Below are 22,256 nucleotides of genomic sequence, written 5' to 3'. Positions count from 1 at the left end.
TTTTAAAAAAAATCCTCATAGGAACAAAATGGCCATTTTGGGCAATATACTATTTTAAGCATAAGAATGTAGCCACCTATCTTCACTAGTTAGTGTCCTAATGCAGATCATAAAAATAAGCCATGTTTTTGGGAAGAACAAAAATAACAATAAATGGAGCAAAAAGAAGCACCCATGTTTTAATCACAAAGCGATCAGTAGGATGTAAATAAACCTTTTGTGACACTCGGCTGTACCATACCTCAATATGCCAAAAGCTTTTTGCTTTAGTATTTTTTATTAAATGTTTCTACAAAACAAGTCATAATAGGAAGCAATAATTATTTGAGTTTTTTAAAACAAGGACTTGTATTTTTCAGTGCTACTTTCTTTTATAACATCTTTTTACTTCCCCCATTTTAGGACCCTGTGGGCATTGAAATCCAACTCACTCATGCTTATTTCCTGTAATGGACAAACTTGATGCTAATGTGAGGTATGTTACCTTTCTGTACGTATTGTGTTGTAAACTGTGAACATTTCTGCTATGAAGACTCTAAAAATCTGTTGTTGTAGAGTTATAAAGTTAATGGATGTGGATTTTCTTTGATGTTTCATATATAATCATGTTCATGGTACTTTTTGATTATTAGTGTTTTGTCATTTCTGTTTAAATGAAAAACATAATATGGCTGTAAACATTTCCAGCTTCCTATACTAAAAGTCTGCATTATGGAGATGATGTTTGAAAATAGATATTCATCTCTGTAATAGGAAGAAAGATGTATTCAAGTAGGGGTAAAAATAGCTTAAGAATATCTATCTGTACATCTAAACTTGAGACAAATTCACGTTGCTTTTTATAGCAGGTTCTAGTTTGTCCACTTCTTTTCTCAACTAGGTTATTATATTATGTGACGTAATGGTTGCATGGTATAGTTACATAAAGCTAAATGGTTTTTGTTTGGTTTCGATTTGTTTTCCTGTAATTTTCTGCAAGCTTTGGAGATGAAATAATAGTCTGACTCCTAGGGAAGATTTTCTTTTCGAAAAGATTGCTTTATTTGGCACAATCAAATAGTACAAAGAAAAGTGTATTCAATAAGGCCTAAATGTTATGAATTGGCATTTGAGGCTGAGAATTATCCATAGATATCAGTAGCTGGAATACATCCTAAAAAATACATTCTTGCTGTAATCACAAGAACTGTTTTTCATTCACTTGAGACCTCTAGAAAAGTATATTTCAGGTATAGATCTGGGGCCTTGTGCCTCTGTGTTTGACATAGTAGAAAACTATCACAAAAGGAGCTGTCAAATATCTTGACAGAAACTCTAGTGTAATATGACTTGAGTTGCCAAGATGTACTGTCACCCCAACCAGGGAATTTCTTGAGGGTAGAATGTGTTTCATGATCCCTGGCAAAATCCCTGGTACATGGCGGGTATTTAATAAAGAGATGTTGATCAGTTTGTCATTGTTGTAATATATATATTTCAAATAAGGTTGTGTTCTAATACATATAGATATACAAAAAGACTGTATTTTTAGCAATAAAACATTTTACACTCTCAATAAAATTGTGTGGACTTTGTTATTTCCCAGATGTACTGACTTGGTTCAGAGTCTTAGGACTTTAACATAGATTATTTAGGCTGGTGCCAGACCTGGTGCCAAGTCTTTAATTTTCCTTTAAAGTTTGTGAAATTATTTGCCCAGAGAAAGCAGAGTGAAATGCAGAGAATCTCAATTTTATTTTTGTTAATTAAAAGGCCAGAGTGAGCAATATCAATGGTGACATGTTATAAAATTGTTTTAAATTTCAGACACTGTATCAAACTGGATCAGTTGGTTAAAATGTACTTTTGGGGGAATAATTCAGATATTATGAGCTGTAACATTTCTAGCTTTTAAACATTTATTTATAGCAGCATTAGATTCTAACAGCAGAATACAATTTGATTAAACGGACATTAGCCATTCTCCTGGGTGCTGTGGAACAATAGTGCAGGATACAAGATGATATCATGCCCCAGAATCTTGTCTCTGGACCATTCTTTCTGTCAGTTTTCTAACCAGATCCCATCAACACATGTTTCTCCTCACCCACTCCCCCTCTCTATCCACAATATTAATAATAGGCAAATGCCACAGACTTTCCCTCATGTCCTCTCAGTACAGCCTTTGAATGTCCATAATAAGAGATGTTTTTAGGCTCACATTTACCAAATTGTGATGCATGAATTGTTAGGAATACATAATGAATTTAAGTGGTATGCCAACAATATTTTTATTTTAAAATTACATGTTTATTTTGAGGTTACCTCCTTAGGATGAGTAATAATATTTTGCCACTTATAATAGTGAAAAATATTTCCTTATATGATTAATTTATTTAAAATGTAAATGTAGGTTTATTTTTAAAAAATTATGCATTTTTATATTAATTAATAAAGGAATGTTAAAAAAATCACAAGGGTATTATGCAAATGACTAAAGTCTAGACACCCCTTTTCTAGGTGTAATTAGCAAGAAGAAATTTTATTATTTTAAAAGCATGAACCAGAAATTCTTCTTTGATAAGGGATGTCCCCACTTGGAAAAGTGCCTACGTAAGGTGAGAACTGAAAAGCCTGGGTTTCTAGCCAAATGTTTCCCCAGATGTCAAGAGACAGAGTGGTCCTAGTTGACATTTTCTATTAAATAAAATGTCTTACAGTTAAGTATTTTGTCCCGCCATACTGCTCACTTCATTTTTGTTTGTTTGGCGTCATTTAATTGAGTTTTCTAATTCAGCTTGGTCCTTTCTACAATGTGTCTGTCAGCATCCTTGACTAAAAACATCAGAAACTAACTCTGGCTAACATAATCAAAGGTAATTTGGGAGTAGTTACAGTGCACAAGCTCAAAGAATTACTATGAAAAATGCTGAAGGACCAGGATTAGACATAAAAAAGAACTTTGGGAGTTCCAGGAAAGTTAGAAAATGGAATCATGGCCAACCACAGGAAGAAATTTTCAGTAGATTGCCTTTATTTCTTTGCTATAAAATAATTAAGCATCTACACTTTGTGTCAGAAAGAGGGAGACAATTTCCTAGGCTTAAGGATCTCACTGTGTAGCTAGATGACAATCAGTGAACTAAAGTATTTAATACGATGATAAAAGAATTCTAATAGTAAGACACATACAATGAGCTATGTTCTCTGTGAACTATAAGGTAAGACTAAAGAAAAGTCATACTAGGTCTTGATTTTAGCAATATGAGGAGCATTATAAGCATTTTCCTCTTAAAAGTCTCCACGGCAGAGAAAGCAGTTGATGCAGGATGGATTGAATCATGATGAAAAGCTGGCAGTGAATCAGGCCCTGGTTGGGGAGGCAAGTTCCTGATGAGTCCTGTCCCTTGGTAAATAGTGTCAGCCAACTTAGCAGTCAACAGGCGGCTCTTTCCAGACAATCTGACACCCACCTGATCTGTTTTATTGGTCTGTTTTTTCCTCCTCAAGGCTCCGGAGGAGGCAGCTGCATTTTTTTTTGAAGGGTTGAAGAAAGAAAAATGGAAACACTGGCTTTGATGATTTTGCAGCAGATACCCTGTAGAACATCTTTGGCTTGTATTTGGGGAATGAGCCTTGCTGGTGCCTCACCCTACTTAATTCAGCCCTAAAACACTTAATGCCTGACTTCAGAGACAGCCATGCTTTTGATGTTGTTTAACTACCAGATTCTCCTGGCTGACATGTGGTTTTCCTCAGTTCAAGTGTGATCCCTAAATGCAGTTCAGGTTTCTGTCTCTTTTTTCTTGCTGTTTATTACAATTTGAAAGTTTCTTCTTTCTAAGAAATTTTTTCAATCAATTTCTTTTTAAGTTCCAGAGAGTACAATGTTCAGACAGGAGATAAACAGGTGAAGGAAAGTCCATATGTATATAAACTTGCACTTTGAGGTTTCTCGAGATAATGCCTCCAGGCTTTGAGCAGAGAAAAAGTTTAATTTATATCTTGGTTCTTTTTAACGGTAGCTTCCGCCTACCCTTGACTCACCTCCTTGCGCCATGAGCTCTCTACCCCCCTTGCTTCACTGCCCCTGCAGTCCCTGGGGCTTCTTCCTTCTTTAATAAGAACAACCTCATTTAAGGATCGTCTTCTTCTCTACAAAATAACTGTTGTGTTTTTTATTAATGTTTCTCATTAGCAACCAGAAAAGCATCTTATAGGATTATGAATCATATAAATGGTAGCATTTTCCGCCCTTTGCTAGGGTTTCTGGGAAACTGAGAGACAAATTTATAATCACCACTAATAAGTGTAGAAGATCTCTAGGTATGTACAATGGCTCTAACAAGCCTTTACTATATTTTCAACCCTTTTGATCTCTTCATCTTGTTTCCTTTGCTTTTTAAATAATGTATTGATCATTTTTGTAAGCCACTTTAAGGATGTAAAGGAAAAAGGAGGAAAGTGAGAAAGAAATCCAAGAAAGAAGAATTTTCCAGGGAAAGAATCTTTCTTTTTGATTCCTTTGGTAGGCTTGGTGTCGGTACTAGGGAGCCACTAAATATTTTTTAACTGAAGATCAAACTGGCAAGCTTTTATACACAACACAGAAAATCTAAGTAAATACCAAAAGTTGAATAATTTAAATATAAAATACATAATCTTTATATAAAAGCAGTCTCCTGCTATACACATGCAACAACATTAATTAAAAACCATAACAAAAGTGAGTAGTTGGCTTCAAATTAATTACCTAGTTGCCTTAATTCTGCCATGACACCAAGTCACAATTCATTACTTTAGATCAAGAAATTAAATGTATTGGATATCAATGTAACTACAAGAATGAATTGAAATTTTCCAATCTTAGCAAACAGAAAAAGATAGAAATTTTTTAAATGGGAAAGTTGATTTTGGGGTTGATTAATACTGGTAAAAATACACATTATACTTCACTAAAGCCTGAAATGAAATGGTAATTTTTTAATGCCGAATATTCTAAAGCCTTGAAATAATTTATAGAATTTTAAAAATCAATGTGTGTTAGTCGTTTGCCCTAAAGACTTATCGATGTGGAATTGATTTGGAACTGGAGTTAATTCATGTTTGTAACCTGGCAGTCACAATTGTGAACATGTGCAACTTTAAGGCATTTAGGTGTTTTGCAGGAAATCTCTCTTCAGGCTCTGAAATTGTGACATTCATTAGCATATAAGGAGAAAGTGAGTGGGTACCATTTAAAAGGGGTTATTTTTATGTTGCTTTAGAAATGTAAATGAGAATAATACTCAACTTCACTGCTTGACTGACAAAATGGTGATTATTCAGTTAGTACTTTGATTAGATCAGGAGCACAGTGAATATGAGCTGGGACTCATCCTGTGTTGAAAACCCATGTGCCACCTGGGGTTATGGGGCACCTCAAGCTAGAGACATCACAAACTACCAGAAGGAAGAAGACACATTTATATTTGAAAGCAATGGTCTCTCTCAATGTGTGAAATTTTCTGGTTGTGGAATTAAGCTAGTAATCTTCTACATATATGTGATCTTATACATCTTCTGAAGTGCTCCTAACAGAACTTCAACTACCAGCACCATGGGATGCTGGAAAAGTAGGGTTTATGGAAACAGAATAATATAAGTTCAAGTCTTGACTTTCCCATTTACTGGCTGTATGACCTTGAAGAATTTATGTAATCTCTCTGAGCCTTCAGTTTTGGCGTCTGAAAATGGGATTTTTCTTAAGATTACAGGTAATCTTCAGAAAAACATAGGTAAAATTCTTAACATAGTATTTTGCAGATAGTATGTATAGAGTAAATGATAAATGTGTCTTTAGTCATGACAAGTATCACGAGAGGTAGGTATTTATTACCCAAAAACTGATACTTAATTACTATACGCTCTAAGTTTCTCGATTGTTTCAATTTAGTATCCATTTATTTACCTGGTTGACCTTAATGATCAGTTATTAAATTGTTTGAATATTTATCCCTGACTGTACCCATTCTCTGGTGAGGAAACGAAGGCTCCCAAAGATGATAGAAAACCTTCAATATTGGAGCTAATAAGTGGCTTAGTGGAATGAAACCACTGGTCTTCTATACCTATTTAGCACCATTTTGTCTTTACTCTGCAGCTTCCATGGACTTGGGCACAGTTCTGTTTGGGAATTGGAGCATCCGGGTTAAGATCCTGTGTCTCTTTGACTCCTGGTATTGTGCTGGATTCCATACAGCCAGCTCTCCTTCATATGCAATCAATCCCTTGATTGGTGACCCCTGTTTACAAGAAAATACCCCTGACTTATTTCTTTCTGCTCTTGTATTTGTCAGTGTCCAGGCAGGAAAATGGAAACTGTTGTATATATTTTAAGCAAACGGAGATTTAGTGCAGGTCACAGAGCTCCGTGGCAGAGCAGGGAGAAGGAGATGTTAACCAGAGGTCAAGAAGCCTCATGATCCTCTTTGCTGTTATGGGTCTGCTGGAGGCACAGCCATTGCCACATTTCTGGAACCATTTGCTGTTGCTCTTACTGCTTAAAGCACCTCCAAATAGAGAAGAAAAATACTCCTCTTTCTCACCTCATCGCCCAAATTTCCATGTTGAGTCTCTCATTTGGAAAACATAACCAGAAGCCTGTGGGCAAGAAAGTCTGAAAAATATAGTTTTCAGGCTTCTGGCTCTCATTGATTGACATAAGTGCATAAAAACTGTGGCAAATAACAGATACAGCTTCCCCACTATATAAGCTTGGTTTCTTCTGGAACTTACTGCTGTGGAGGCTGCTTCACCCGGCTTCAGAAACCTGAGGGTGCAGATGTGACTCCATTAACATAAGCATCTGAATCTCAATCTGCTTGACTGCAGGAAGCTCAGTCTTTTGTGCAGTTTACCTTGTCCACCTGTTTTGGAGAATTTGGTTATTACTGAAAGGGGTGCTCTGAAGTGTCCTGACTTTGTTTTGTTGCCAAACTGAACCTCTGCAGCCTCCAGCTCTATCAGTTCCACTGAGGCATACTTTGAATTACAGCCTGCTAAATGAGCAGTCTGTAGGCCTCAAAGCTTCCCCCTGGACTTTAGTAAAGCAGAAGTTCCTTGATAATGAAAATCCACATCATTTCACCTGTGAAGTGAGAAGAGTATGCCTTCCATGTCATACTTGATCAAAGTGGGTCCCATACTAAAATTGCTTGAGATAGAAGTATTTCAGAAGCAAGCATTGTAGCATTTCAAATTTTCAGACCTAATCTTCTTCCCTGGAACACACAGAGGGTAGTGTTATGATGAATTTAAGTATCAACAGTTACATGTTCTCAGAATTATTATTGACCTGCATCGTTCTGGGTCTGTTGCTCAGTCAACCCTGGTGTATCTGGCTTCTTTTCTTATGACACCTTGTTATTCCTCCCTGCAGTTTGCTTCTTTTATTACCAATCTTTATTTAAATGTCATATTTTAATGAGATTTTTTAGATAGTTTATTAGGACCTGTGCAAATCAGTGGATGCAAATAGCTTGACAAGGGTAGAGATATTGCCTAATTAAAAAAAAATTACAAGATCTTTATGACTCTCAGCTCAAGCCCAGTCAGAATTACCTCTGTACCTAATAGGATTACAGCATGGTCTAGATGGAAGGGTCACTTGGATTCCTGTAAGATTATGTCTTTTTGTCTCACTTTACAAGCACAGGCTGTGACGAGATTCAAGAAACGTAATTGAAGCTGTGAAATATTTACAATTTCTTAGAAGCTCCTTTCTATAATTTGGAGCCTTGCCTATGACTTGTACCTTCTTGCAGTCCTACAAAGCACAATTTTTGTAAATAAAGAAATAAATACCTTTATTTACAAAAGAAATAAAAAGAGTTTCAGAGGGTTAAGTGATTTTTCCTCACCCTACACAGCTAATAAGTGATTAACCTGAGACTAAAATCCAAGTCTTTGCTTCTGAAATCACTGATTTTTTCAAATTATCTCCCAACTCTCCAAAGACAAACTATCTCCTAAGGTATATATAATTTAGATTAAAATGTCACTCAACCATGACTAAATCTATGAAAATGGATTTGGACAATAAAAGGAAAATATCAAATCACTGTTGTTTGATGCCTTGAACATTTGATAAGAAGGACTTGGTATGGTTCAGACATTTCTCCAAACATGTGACCCATCTGATCTCACTGATAGTGGCCACAGCATTACATATGAAGTAACCGAGGCAGAGAAGAATCATTATTTTGCCCAAGGTCATATTTCTAGAAAGAGGCGAAGCTAGTATTTTCACCCAAATTTTTGTGATATCAGAGCCTATCCTTTGAACTTCAATGGTTTGCTTTTCTAAAGATTTCTATGTGGCAGAGGGTCTATCATTTGACATTTTAGACTTGGATTCTCAAACTGAAGGCCTAGCAGATATGTTCATTTAGCCTGTCCAGGGTTTTAAAAATGGATTAAAATCCTTTTAGGGAAGCTGGGCACTCTCCAATTTACCAGAGTCATAACTGTGAGTCCCTATTGTCTGAAAGGAAGCCATCTTGAACTATCACATTACCTTTCATAGCCACAGCGTACAGTTGTTCAGTGTGCAATCTGCCTGCCTAGCCCTGGAGGGCTTTTCACCTTATTACTTACATTTTGAAAACAGTGGTAAGAATTATCCTCAACTTTGTAGAACCATATTATGACATTTAGTACCCGCTATTTGCTCCCTGGAATTCTGTTTTATTACCATTTTAGCAAATAGGGTTGTGTTGAATTTCAGACCTTTTTTCAATTGGAACAGATTTCTAAATAAATATCTGCTAAGTGATTACCATTTTATCAGCCAGGTAATAATGTTCAGGCAATGTTCTTATTGGCATTTTTAAAGAATGTAAGAAGAATCTTTTTTCCCCCTTCTCTGCCCACTCACTTACTCCTTAGCTTGTAATGACTTCTTTTAATTTCAAAAGGTTTTATACAACATACTCATCTTTGAACGTTCAATACTAATCATACCTTTGTGCATATCAAATATAGATGCGTATTTATTCTCAGCTTTCTCTATCAACAGTGTAACTGATGTTTCTAGCCTCACCTTATCTCAAATGCCACCATTGTTCATTGTATGTAATTACTGCAGTTCAAATCCTCAAAAGATGGAATTCCAGAAAAAGTGTATGTGTAAATAGATAATTAGAGTCATTTTTTAAATGTTAAAAAAATTGACAAACTTCTTAGCATTCAAAAAATGTTGGTAATAGAAAATACAGAGGCATTGTAGAAAACTAAATATGGAAGTTCAGAAATATGATCTATCAGTCTGCACGGAAGACAGAAAAGTTCTGTCAGGCATGTAGGAAGCATGACTGACACTGAATGCAAATAGTGTTACAGGGTTGACAGGAGGAGGGGCCCGAGGAAATGGTGACAGAAGTCCAGGGGAGGCAGGATAACGACCAGGAGGAAGAAGACGGGAGTGAGAGTAAAGGAAAAAACACAGATCCTAGAGAAATTTATGAAGTAGCATTTTCAGTAGATCATGATGAATTGCATGAGGAGGAAGAGGAAGATGTTTTTAAAGTGACCTTGGAGAAGAAGTGTAGTGCATAGGGAACAAGGACTTAGTTTGATGTTGATTGAGATGGAGAAAACTGTGGGACATTCAGGTAAAAAATGTCTATAGAAAGCTGGCTAACTTAGTGTGGCTCTCAGTTGGGAAATATTTCGGGGAGGATTCTAATCACATCTGCTGTATGGTCAATTAAATATAAAAGAAATTGACTCCAAAAAGGGCTAATGATCTAGACCAGCAAAAGGTAAACCTCTCTCCAAATATTAACATCCAGAAAACTACCTTTATGTGGAAGCTCTGCCTTCTTCTGACCAAAGGGATCATTTTATTCTCTCATTTGCAAGGACTACAAGCATTTTGCATAATTAGGAAGTATCCAAAGGTTAAAACTGTCACTTTTCTGATCTGAACTCAGGAAGCTATGAGAGCAAATCACCTGTTGTGTATTCATTGGTAAAGTGGGACATACTGACTTATTTTCTTTGTATTTTCATTTCTAGTCAATATGATTGTGAGAATCGAGTCTAATATTTTTCATAGTAAATACATTCTTTATGACTCATGAGGGTTACGATGTAAGAAATGTGCAAGTATTTGGAAAATAAATAGTGCATTGAGTTAGTGTGACTTTTAGACAAGCTATGATAATTAAGAGTTTCAACTAATTTAGTACTTTAGTAGAGGATAAGATAAAATCCCCTCCCTGAAAGGGAATGTTTTGATTGCTTGTCCTTGAATTGAACTGAATTTTATCATCGCACCACTGACAGAAGTTTTGCAAAACAAATTGAGTCACGCCACAGAGTCCTGAGAATCAGAAAAATTGTGTCCGATTTCTATTTGTAACTTCAAATGTTATTTTCTGTGGTTGCATTGCTGATGGCCTAGAATCACCCAGATGACACCCCTAACTGAGGGTGAGGCGTATCAGCCAACCAGTCTTCTATGACTGAGAGACTCAGACCAGTTCTCTGGACAGTCAAGCCTGAGGGTTGTGACTTTCTATACTAGTGAGAGGGGAATAGGCTATGAGTAGAGACCAGCCTTGGAATTCATGAAGCGCATTTGTGTGAACAAAATAAAAAAACAAAAGGGTTCAATCCACTTCAAAAAAACAAAAAAAACAAAACAAAAAAAAACCTTTACAGCTGGGCACGGTGTCTCACGCCTGTAATCCCAGCACTTTGGGAGACCAAGGTGGGTGGATCACAAGGTCAAGAGATCAAGACCATCCTGGCCAACATGGTGAAACCCCATCTCTACTAAAAATACAAAAATTAGCTGGGTGTGGTGGCGTGCACCTGTGGTCCCAGCTACTCGGGAGGCTGGGGTAGGAAAATTGCTTGAACCCGGGAGGCAGAGGTTGCAGTGGGCAGAGATCGTGCCACTGCACTCCAGCCTGGCAACAGAGCAAGACTCTGTCTCAAAAAACAAACAAACAAAAAAACCCAAACAAACAAATAAAAAAAAACTTTACTTCTAAGAACCTCATTTTGTTTGCAGGAACATTGATGCTTCTAATTAAGAGTGGGGAAGTTGAAAAGTATTTAAAATATCTCATCTAGTCAAAAATTCCTAAGCTGTTAGTCATGTATTTTTTAAAGCTACAAATCATATTTGATTAATTTTGACATGCTTCTATCCAATTATGTTGAACTGATGAGGTTTTACTCTGAAAATAATAACTAGTACCCTTTTTATACCAGCTTAATTTTAGCAGAGTTTTATTTAGAATTATGTAACCTTGACTCTGCCACCCTCTCTCTACCCTTCCTGTCATTGCTGTCTTAAGGCTTCACCTCTTTTCTGCATGATTGGCATCATCTCCAAACACCTTTTTGACTCCCTAACTCCAATTCATTTTTCAGCCAGACGACTGGCCATCTTTCTACTGCCTAATCCCAGCCTTCACGTCCCCTCTTTCTTTCACCAGTTTCCTACTCGCACCTCAAAGTATGAAGTCCCTAACTCCAATTCATTTTTCAGCCAGACGACTGGCCATCTTTCTACTGCCTAATCCCAGCCTTCACGTCCCCTCTTTCTTTCACCAGTTTCCTACTCGCACCTCAAAGTATGAAGTCATTTATCATCTCCTGACCCCCAAGCCTCCTGACCTCCCCTCTATGCTCCCAGACCTCTCTATACAAATTGCTGTTATCAATTATTTATAATTGTCATTGTTGTTTGTAATTATTGGTTTAACATGCCTACGTCCTCTGCTGGACTTCATATGCCTGGTATTTAGTCTGACATCTTATAATGTTGGAAAAATTTAACTAACATTGATAAAGCCTTTATTTTATTTTTTAACTCTAGGCAATATCTCCACATCATTGAAGGCCCATCATAGAAAGTTTTGTGCCCGGTGGATATTAATAACCATTACCCATCTCCACTCTATGCCCCTGAAACTTCCCCACAACACACTGAATTTCACTTGCAGCCTGGAATCTGAGGCTGTGGGATTTGAAGAGGAGATGGAAGAGTGAAAAGAACACAAGTTCTCTATTTGAGGTTGAAAAGGCTTCTCCTGTGATGCTGTTTGCAGATTTCATGGCATGGGATTGCTAATGACAGGGTCAATATGCCTTTTATTTTGTATCCCTTAAGTGGGATCTATCCCTTTGCTCAGGCTGCCACCCTCACCACCATCCCTGCTACTACTAGCTAACAGGCACTGAATGCTCAATGAGTGTAAGTGCTGAGCTCAACTCTTCACAAGTATTTTCTCATGCACTCCATATGACCACTCTATGAAGGGGTGCTCTTATTATCTGCATTTCGTATTGAGGTGCAGAAAAGTTAATTAGCTTGCCCAAATTTATAAAACTAATAATAAGGGATGGAACCAACCAGCCAAACCTAGGAGGTCTTATTGCAGAGCTCAGATCCCTGACTACCACATTACAGCTATTTGTAGAATTTACAGATACTGGTATTATTACACCAATTCCTTAGATCAGCATTACTCCTATTCTACAAGTGCTGCTACTACTACAGCTGTTACTGTTCATTTTATTTCTACTGTCCCTACTATGATAACCATAAACCCCTAAGACTTTCTTTGTTCCAGGTGCTGTGCTAAAGCTGACCGTACCTTAGGTCACTGAGTCAGCAATACAAATAGCCCACTCTTAAGAAGGAACGTCTATATCATCCCAGATAGGTGAGGTCATGTGCTCTGTGATTCAGGACCCCCTCCAGGAAAATCCGGGAGGGGAAATGCCCTTTTAATAACCTTTCTGTTTCTCTTTGACTGACTCATTTTCTAGGAATTCTTTCTCATCTCTAATCAGAAATCTTCAGTTGCTGTTACCTCTTTATTTATTTATTTATTTATTTTTGCCATCTTTAGAGGTGACTGACATCAGCTGAGGACCTAGAACGTTAGCACAGGAACACTCCAAAAGAGGGCTGAAGTCCCTCCTATGTATCAGAATTCCATTCCCACTTCAGGATCCTAGAAAGCAACAACTCTGCTTGGGCTTGAAAATTCCAGTCCTGTTTTTAAGTATGTCCAGATAATTGGTTAAATTTGACTTAGCAGTCAACTAAACCCAGATTATTACGTATATCAGTGAAGAAAAGCAACAACAGTGAGATTGTGTCAAATTATGCAATATTTTAATAGGTCTGACAACAGGTTTTGTTTTACAGGATGCTAAGCTCATCCTCTGCCCCTTTATTCCTGTCATTTTCTGTGCTGTTGTTAAACATCCGAGTATTTCATTTGTCCAATTTTTGTCCCCATCTCTTGTCTCTTCCCACAGAGCAGGCATTGTCTGTCTCTGTGGAGAGGCCTTGGCTACTGATTTTACTCACTGGGCTGCCTAAGATTTCCTTAAGATAAGTTAAAAGGCCCATTTTTCCTGAAGGACCTGGGGGCAAGGAGCTTGCTTCCGTTGCAGTCTCTGAACATTTTCCAAGAAGGTAATTCTGGTTTAGCAATGTCTGGTGCCTTTTCTGTTCTGTTGTCTTTTCTCATTCCCTGCTGTCTTTTCCTCCTCTTCCTCTCCTGTATTGCATTCTACTTGCCTTGTCTTCCCTGTTTCTCTTTCTGTCTTGCATTTCCACTCTGCCCAACACTCTTTCTCTCATTTACATTCACAACTCATATTTTTCTACCTCTTCTTTTTCCTCAACAGCTTTATCCCCCTAGTCCCTCCCTCACTTAGTTCATTGGACATACATTTCCATTTTGCTTTACAAATAGATTTTTAGGAGTACTTGCATACATATTTATGAAATGACAAATATTCACCAAGTATTAATAATATGTATGGCTGTTTGTGGTTAAAAGGGAGTATGAGATAACAATTCTGGCTAGTGATAAAACCTTATATTAATGATTTATTTATATAGTCCTTCAAAATTTACAATGTGCTTTCACATACATTGTTATCTAAGTCTCACAATATCTAGCAAAATAAGGGCAAGTATCATTAACCCAACGTATAGATAAGGAAAATGAAAATTTAAGAGGTATAAAAGATATTTTCTTTTGCACTTAAAGACACACTGCTAGTAAATAACAGAACCAAGTTTTGAATCTGAAAGTTTTGCTTGAGTTCAATGTTTTCTTACTATACATGTGTCAGTAAGTAAACACAGGAGTATCAGAAGGATATCAGCCTGACAAGAATGGCATCATAATATGATAAACTATTGGTAGAGAGGCATGGTGGTTTTATGGTGTTTCTTGTAGGTTGGGACATGTGGAAAGGTTAAGTAAAGTTTGGTGAGATGTGGCTGGGATTTGAAGACAAAGTTACCCATCAGGATAGGGCTGGTTACAGAGAAACGTAATAGGTACATGAGGAAAGATTAGTCCACAAAGCAGTTTTATAATACGCAGTTAGCATCAGGCAAATCCAGTAAATGGTAATATTCAGACCACAGCAATGAGTAATCTGGAAGTTGACAATTTTAAACCACAAAGAAGATGCTTAGTTTACTTAGAGAAGTTTCTCAAAATGTACTAGGGACCCATTTGCAGTTCCTAGATTGGGAGGAATGATCAGGTAGACAGACTCCTGATCCTGAAGCCACTGGGGTTTGGAGTAATTATTACAAGAGGCAGTCAGAAACATCAGGATGCATTTGGATACCGGTCAAAGCTGGAATGCAAAGTGGCATCTGGGTCTCAGGATCCATACAGAAGCCAAGAGCCCAGAGCTGCGATCCAAATAAGCAGCAAGAATGACTTGATGTTGAGTATTGTCAGTAACTCAGAATGAAGTATTGAAATGACCTTTGAATTCCCTTTATTATGGATGGACCAGATCTCCAAGGCAAGTTCTAAAAATGATAATCATGACCTGTAGACCATTTTTTGAAAAGGACAAATGAAAAGGAAATTTCAGGGTGAACGTACATCATCAGGAGAGACTTCACTAGAAGCTACCCCTTGAAGTATAGACAAAACAGATTATCCATGGAATTGCTCTTCAAATATTTGAAGAGTGCTGTTAGGATTTTTACAGTTTTAAGCAAGATAAACTAAATTCAAAGTGGCTTCAGCAACAGTGAGAATTTACTAGCTCACCTAATTGAAAAATTCAACAACACAACTTGCTGGACCAGAGTCTCAAACCAGTCATTAGAATTGGTCTCTCTATGCTACCATGGACTGACTAGCAGAGTCTGGACCAGGAGTTTGATGCAACTGGCAGGTACTGCTAGGTGTGCTAGGTGTTAGATTTTAGTGGAAGACAGGACTGGAAGACCAGGTGGCTCATAGGGTTGGAAAAGAGCGGAAGTCCAGAGAAGACAGCTAAGAGAGTAGAATCCAATTGTGCTGGTTGGCGATCACACTGGAGGTTTTTATGTCAAGGCCAAAGCTTACTTTTGACTCTCTGTCATGCGTGGGCAGCCCTGACGTCTTGATTATAGATAGAAGCATTATTCTGGAATACCCTCTCAGTAAATTCGTTTCTGGTTAGGAATTGAAAGACATGAAGTTAAATACTCTTGAATTTCAAAGAACCTTTTCTTATTAACAAGCACTAATGAGTCTCCCTAACTCAAACAAATAATTACAGTTGAAATGTAATTTTCACTGTGACAATGATTCTGTTAATATTCCTTTCCTATTTATGGATATTTTTCTGACACATACAAATATGCTTGTGTACATATGTGATGAATGGGGTGTACATGTGAGGAGGTGGCAGTGACTGTTCTTCTAAGTAAGTGTATATTCTCATGTGGGTGTGAGTTGTGTGGTTACAGCATCTGTTGAGTCTCAATGTGGTTTCCTTTTGGTTAGTCTGAGAAAGGCTCTGCTTGAGATGGAGAAGATAGTGAGGGCTAAGTCAAGGCTTCCTGAATATCATCATATCACAGAAGCCTGGAGAGAGAGAAAAGGGACTTTACAGAGCAAGTTGTCCAATAGAAATATAATGCAGGCCACAGATGCTAGCCACATATGTGATTTTAAATTTTGTAACAACTATGTTAAAAATAAGCAAAAAGAGATGGGTGAAGCCAATTTTAATAATTTATTCAATTTAACTTAACATATTTAAAGTATTATTTCTGCCTATAATCAATATGCAAATTATTAAAATAGTATGTATTTTTGTACGTAGTTTTCAAAATGCATTGCGCATTTTCCACTTACAGCCCAGCTGAATTCTGTCCAGCCACATTACAGGTGTTAAATAACTAAACATGGCTAGTGGCTACCATATCGGACAGTATAGTTCTAGAACATACATTCCAAGGTCAGCAAATTACTCAAGTGGGTCACCACCTTCCCTTCCTACTGCCATCCCCACTGGCAACACTGCCAATCTATCATTCTTTATTCCTGTGCCTGGTTCTGCTATGACTTCACCTTCCTTTTCAACACAATGTTTAAGGCTGCCATTACAAACTGATCAGTTTCTTGGCAAGCAACTTAAGACCATTTTGTCAGCACAGATGGTTCAACCTCTGACTTTTCTTCCCTTTTCTTCTACCTCCTTTGTTGAGGCTGTGAAGCTGTCACTGGGTCTGGTGCAGGTGCTCTCCCCTTGTCTGACTTTGCCCCAGGTGAACATCCAGCCCTCAAGGATGGAGTCTCTCTTTTGCTTACATTACCTCTTTTCCCCTAATATATCAACACATTTAGTTTCTCAAACTCGGCTTGTCTATTGCCTGTTCTTGTACCCTGGCTATTTATAATGAGTATTTTTAGCATAAAATACCTCAGAGCTTTTAATTTATTTTGGTATCCTTTTTTATATTATCAATTGCCTCATTTCAGAATAAACAGGCTATATTTTCCAAATTCCTTCTTTGGACCTGATATGGTTCATGCTTTTCTGTTTTCTTTTGTGACTCTGTCAAGTTACAGCTCATTTCCTGCTTTGGCCCTTTCTTTTTAAAAATTTTTTTTATCTTCCTCCTACAGCTTCTACAATCTTGGCTGGACCAGGCAAATCACACACAAAGAAGTGTGGGGACATCCTCCTCTGTGGATTTTCAGTCGTGTTTTCAATTTTGCATTGTGTCGATGGCTAGGCTGTGTGGGCTCCTGCTGGCTTCATTAGTGTTTTCCTTGGGCTTCACTGCAGATCCCTATTGATAGCCCCACGTTGTCTGTACATAAAATTTGGTCTGTAGCAAGAATCTGAACAAAAACAAGTTTGTTTTGAATTGAGGGCAGGCGGTACCTTGGGTTTTCATTCCATAATTAACTTAAGTGATTGCCTAGTTTTCAAAAAGATTTTGCTTTCTTGGTCAGAAAAAAATATATTTATCTAATTTAGTAAAGTATCTTAATTTTCTTTGAACAGGCAGTGTTTGTAAGGGCATTGTTTTCTTGCAAGCATCATTAATTGTAGTTCATTAGAACTTCATAGATTATTAAAATTGGAAGGGACCTTAAAAATGGTCTGGCCCAATTCTAGTGTTTACAAGCCAGGACAATGAGGTCCGGTGAAAAGGGAAGATGTCCCAAGGCCACCTACAATGGTCAAAAACAGAGCTGGACTGAATTCTAAGGTTTCCTTACTCCAAGATCAAAACTCCTTATTCCTAGGTCCTTTTTCTTTTTTCTCTATCTTCCTTCTTTCCTCCCTCAATTCTTTTCTTACTTTCTTCTTTCCTTTCTTCATTCACTTTCTTTTCAATCCTACTAGAGAATCAAGATCATTTCCACTAAAATATAACATTCACAGAGTATATTCCAGACATACCCTACTAAATCAACCCAAAATGAAAGCGATTGGAATCGGCTGTATGTGTCACAATCCTCAGTATACTTCTATCGTCACCAAAGCCTAGGTCATAATAACAGGCAATTTGGATTAAATTGACAGTGGCCCTTAGCTTTGACCTTTTAATATTCATATCCATTTCTTGAATGAAGACTTTAATGGCTAACCAAATTTGTGGTTGACAGGAAGGAACAGTGATAGGTTGAGCAGCCTGATAGGAGGTCCCATAGGAAAGGGAAAGCAGGCACAAATGAGTTAAAGGTGTGTGCAAGGTTAAAATCAACAAAAGATGGTGGAATACCCTGGAGCTTAGCACAGCAGTGAGCTGTTATCATCCTTGTGCCTGAAGGGCCGAGGGGAGAGAGTTATTATCAGACCCCACAAAGAGATCAGGAACACAGCTGCTGCCAACCTGTAACCCACCAAGGCAGGAGATGAAGAAATACGGTGACTTCACTCTCCTGCTAATGCATCCTGTTCAGTAAGCCCAATTGGAAGCCAGAGGGAAAGAAGCTGGTTAATATGGTCCACATGCTGAGCCTGGCTGGAGAAGAGTATAGAACGGATCAGAAAGAGTAGATGGAACACACAGGAAAGGTTGCTGCTTTTGACTGCACAGTATCCTTGCTGATAACACCCTGATTTTGCTTTTGGGGAATGACTGCTCCTTGACTTTTGGGTTCTTGAGTTTTGGGTGGGGTGAACTGTGTCATCAGGCTTCAGAGTGGGCATGTTCTCCAGGTCTGGCCCCACTCAGAGCACCTGACCCCTGGCTGCAGTGATTGGTTCAGAAGGGTACAATCAGAGTGACTCCTGGGACTGCTTTTTCCCCTAGAGTTCTTGAGAACATAGAAGCCTAGAGATGCTGATGGCCATCTCCTCACATTTTGGAGAGAGCTGGCCCAGGAATGAAGCTGTTGCCGAAGAGGGAATTGCTGAGAGACAGTGGGAGTGAAGCTAAGCCTTGCTGACTTACTTGAGTCTGTGACTTCCACTATGCATTCAGCTAGCCTCTCCTACTGCAACTTTTAGCATCGCAGCCACACTTTGCCTTTTGCTTGAGTCCCTTTGAGTTGAAGTTTCTGAAATTTGAAACCAGAGCCCTGATTAATTCATTACTGTAAGAACCAGGTAAGAGACTTGACTAGGGTAGGCCAGGAGCCATGGCTCATGCCTGTAATCCCAGCACTTTGAGAGGCCGAGACAGGCAGATTACAAAGTCAGGAGTTCGAGACCAGCCTGACCAACATGGTGAAACCCTCTCTTTACTAAAAATACAAAAATTAGCTGGGTGTGGTGGCGTGTGCCTGTAATCCCAGCTACTCAGGAGGTTGAGGCAGGAGAATCACTTGAACCTGGGAGGTGGAGGTTGCAGTGAGCCAAGATCGCTCCACTGCATTCTAGCCTGGGTCACAAGGCAAGACTCTGTCTCAAAAAAAAAAAAAAAAAAAAAAAAGACAGAGACTTGACTAGGGTAATATTACAAGAAGTGTGTGTTAGTCTGTGCTTGCATTGCTGTAAATACATGAGATTGGGTAATTTATAAACAAAAGAGGTTTAATTGGCTCATGGTTGGGTAGTCTGTACAAGCAAGGCACTAGCATCTGCCTGGCACCCCAGGGTGCCTTTACTCATGGCAGAAGGTGAAGCAGAAGCAGGCACCAAAGCAGGAGAAAGAGAGAGGGAAGTGGGAGGGACCACACACTTGTAAACAACCAGATCTCATGAGAAATCACTCACTATTGTGAGAACAGCACAAATATGGCATTAAGCCATTTATGAGAAATCTATCCCCATGATCCAGCCACCTCCTACCAGGTCCCACCTCCAACAATGAGGATTACAATTCAATGTAAGATTTAGAGGGGACAAATATCCAAACCATATCAAAATGGAAAAGAAATAATGATATAAGATTCTATAATTAATAAAGCTAACTGTGGTTGGGTTTAGGTGATTAACAGGAAAATGCAATAAGATTAGTAGAGTTATCTTATAGCTGATCATTTATCCTGTTAATTACTCTTCCAAGTTTCATTAAAATACTTAAATGATCCTGGTGTAGTACAGAAGTCATTAAAAACTATGTTGGCTATTGTGGAGTTTATAAGGTAAGTTATAACTTTTTTATATGGGTGATAGAAGAAAAAAATCTGTCTGTGTATGTACAGAAAAAAATCTAGAATGATATGCACCAAGGTATTTACATTGCCATAATTTACATTACATTATTCTTTCTGGTGAAGGTGAACACAGATACTAATGTTCATTCATGTGTCTATATTTTTCTGCTTTTTTGTTAATGACCATGTATTGCTTTGTAATAGGAACAAAATAAAGCAGACTTCTTAGAGTCAACAATATTATATTATCACAGCAACTGAAGAGGGTAAATGCTGATCACAAGGGAGAGGAGTTGCTCACTAGCAGATAGAACATGTCCTTGTAATTTATCAACTGAGTGAATGGACTGGTATGGGAGGGGGAGAAAGCATGCCTATTAGGATAAGGAGGGAAGGTGTTAAAATAACTCAGGCTATAGGTGCAGCCCTGAACTAGAGAAATAGAAACAGGCCATTTTTACCTACTTTCCCCCTTGAGATAATGATCATTATAACACACTGTGTCAAATTTCCATCAAGGAGAATTCTAAACACATTTTGGAAAAATAAACCATCAGAAAGGTTTAAAATAAGTGTGCCTTTTCCCTTTCTCAGGCATATCCAACAGCATGTGTGTCAAAAAGCACTAACCCCTGTGGTTATCAAGACAGTTCACTCACAAGCTCCTCATATTTCTCCTTCGTGCAGATGCCCAGAATCCATTCATTGAGCTAATACGTGGCTCTTGTTGCCTAGCAACATTTGTGGAATTGCTATGTGTGCTTCTTAATCACTGTAAAGTCTTGTCCTTTATTTTATATTGAAAAATAGAAAAGGAGAGAAAGCTTATGGAAAACAAAAGGAAAAAGAGACTGCCCGAACTGTATCTTCCAGTTGCAAATTAAATCACAGCAACTGGGTCAATTTAGACAGGACAACATTTTTCAAAAAACTATTTTGGGTCCCACTGGAGAAATTGATTGACAAGTGAAAGTCCTGAATCAGCATTTTACCTGAGCAGTCTGCAAGAAGAGGATCCAGAAACTTAACCACTTAACATACCTTTAGGAGCTTTCTATCCACAAGACTATGAGGGCTGAAGAAGGCCTCCACTCACTCTTTTTCTCAGATAGTTGTGATGAGCAATGTTTTATTGGAAGGACAACATCATATTAGAATTGTTCTGAAATGCCCTGCCTTCCAATGATCCTTCTGGAACTTATAAAATTTGTATTTTCAAGTTCTACAACTTCTGGGATAGTGTAATTTCCATTAATTTATTCTTCTCTGGAGTCAAATCTCACTCAAAAGTTTCTAAGATTAATATTTAAGGTGAATTTTCACAGTAAAAAAAAATACCAGCCGGGCGCAGTGGCTCATGGGCCGGGCGTGGTGGCTCACGCCTGTAATCCCAGCACTTTGGGAGGCCTAGGAGGGCGGATCACAAGGTCAGGAGATCGAGACCATCCTGGCTAACACGGTGAAACCCCGTCTCTACTAAAAATACAAAAAAATTAGCCAGGTGTGGTGATGGGCGCCTGTAGTCCCAGCTACTCAGGAGGCTGAGGCAGGAGAATGGCATGAACCCGGGAGGCAGAGCTTGCAGTGAGCGGAGATCGCGCCACTGCACTCCAGCCTGGGTGGAGTCTCAAAAAAAAAAAAAAAAAAAAAAAAAACCCTTAAAAATTCCTTATACACAAGTACATTATACAAAAGTGGAGCCTAATATGCCCTTTCTCAATAAATCCACATCATCATTTTTCTAGTGTTGGAACACATTATCTCGACAACTGTAATAAGTATTTGCCTTATATTTTGGGGAGCCATGATGTTTGAAAATTCAAAAATTCATATCCTTGATCACCAGAATTATAAGCAGAATGCCAGAGTTTGTCCCCAGTGAAGGACAGTGGGAACTGAGTTGACTGAAGGAAGAGAAGATACCCAGCTCTTGTCTCGTGTTTATTTGGGGGCATGTGATCAATCAGTGGAACACTGAACAAAATTGCCTGTAATATTCAGTTGGGTCCTCTCTTTCTCTCTCAGAATAGGTTAGCTGTGTGTGCAATGCAATACCATTATAAGTAGTGCTTTCTTTTTATTTCTAATATCTTACCAATTTTTAGGCAACGAGGGGGTCCCTACTCCTATCATTCAATAAGTCATTAATTAAATAATTATTCATTCTTATTCCCTATCTTCAGCACAGAATCAAAGTACTGCAAACTTGAAAAGGATCCTAAGTGACATGAACCAGTCCCTTGTCTGATGTAAGAATCTCTTCTATTAACACTCCTGATAGAATATGTAGCATCCTGACTGGCCATCTGGGAGTTGATGGCTGAAGATCAGGCAAGCTTCAGAACCGATAAAATAGTAAACCCTACTGCTTCTACCTCCTTAATCCCTCTG

At 38.2% G+C, this 22,256-nt stretch overlaps 1 protein-coding gene across 1 annotated transcript in view; it reads left to right on the top strand.

Moving 5' to 3' along the window:
- Window positions 1-402: 402 nt before the first annotated feature.
- The window catches only part of HTR4 (5-hydroxytryptamine receptor 4), a 152,956-nt gene continuing 131,102 nt past the window's right edge, over window positions 403-22,256 (top strand). The window contains exon 1 of the mRNA XM_054488416.1: window positions 403-475. Within this exon, the coding sequence (XP_054344391.1) occupies window positions 450-475 (26 nt within the window). The 5' untranslated portion in view covers window positions 403-449. The remainder of the gene's footprint in view (window positions 476-22,256) is intronic.

This window comes from Pongo pygmaeus, chromosome 4 (genome assembly GCF_028885625.2).
Source record: "Pongo pygmaeus isolate AG05252 chromosome 4, NHGRI_mPonPyg2-v2.0_pri, whole genome shotgun sequence".
NCBI lineage: Eukaryota > Metazoa > Chordata > Mammalia > Primates > Hominidae > Pongo > Pongo pygmaeus.
Note: the sequence above shows the minus strand (reverse complement) of the source record. Positions and strands in the feature narration are given on the sequence as shown.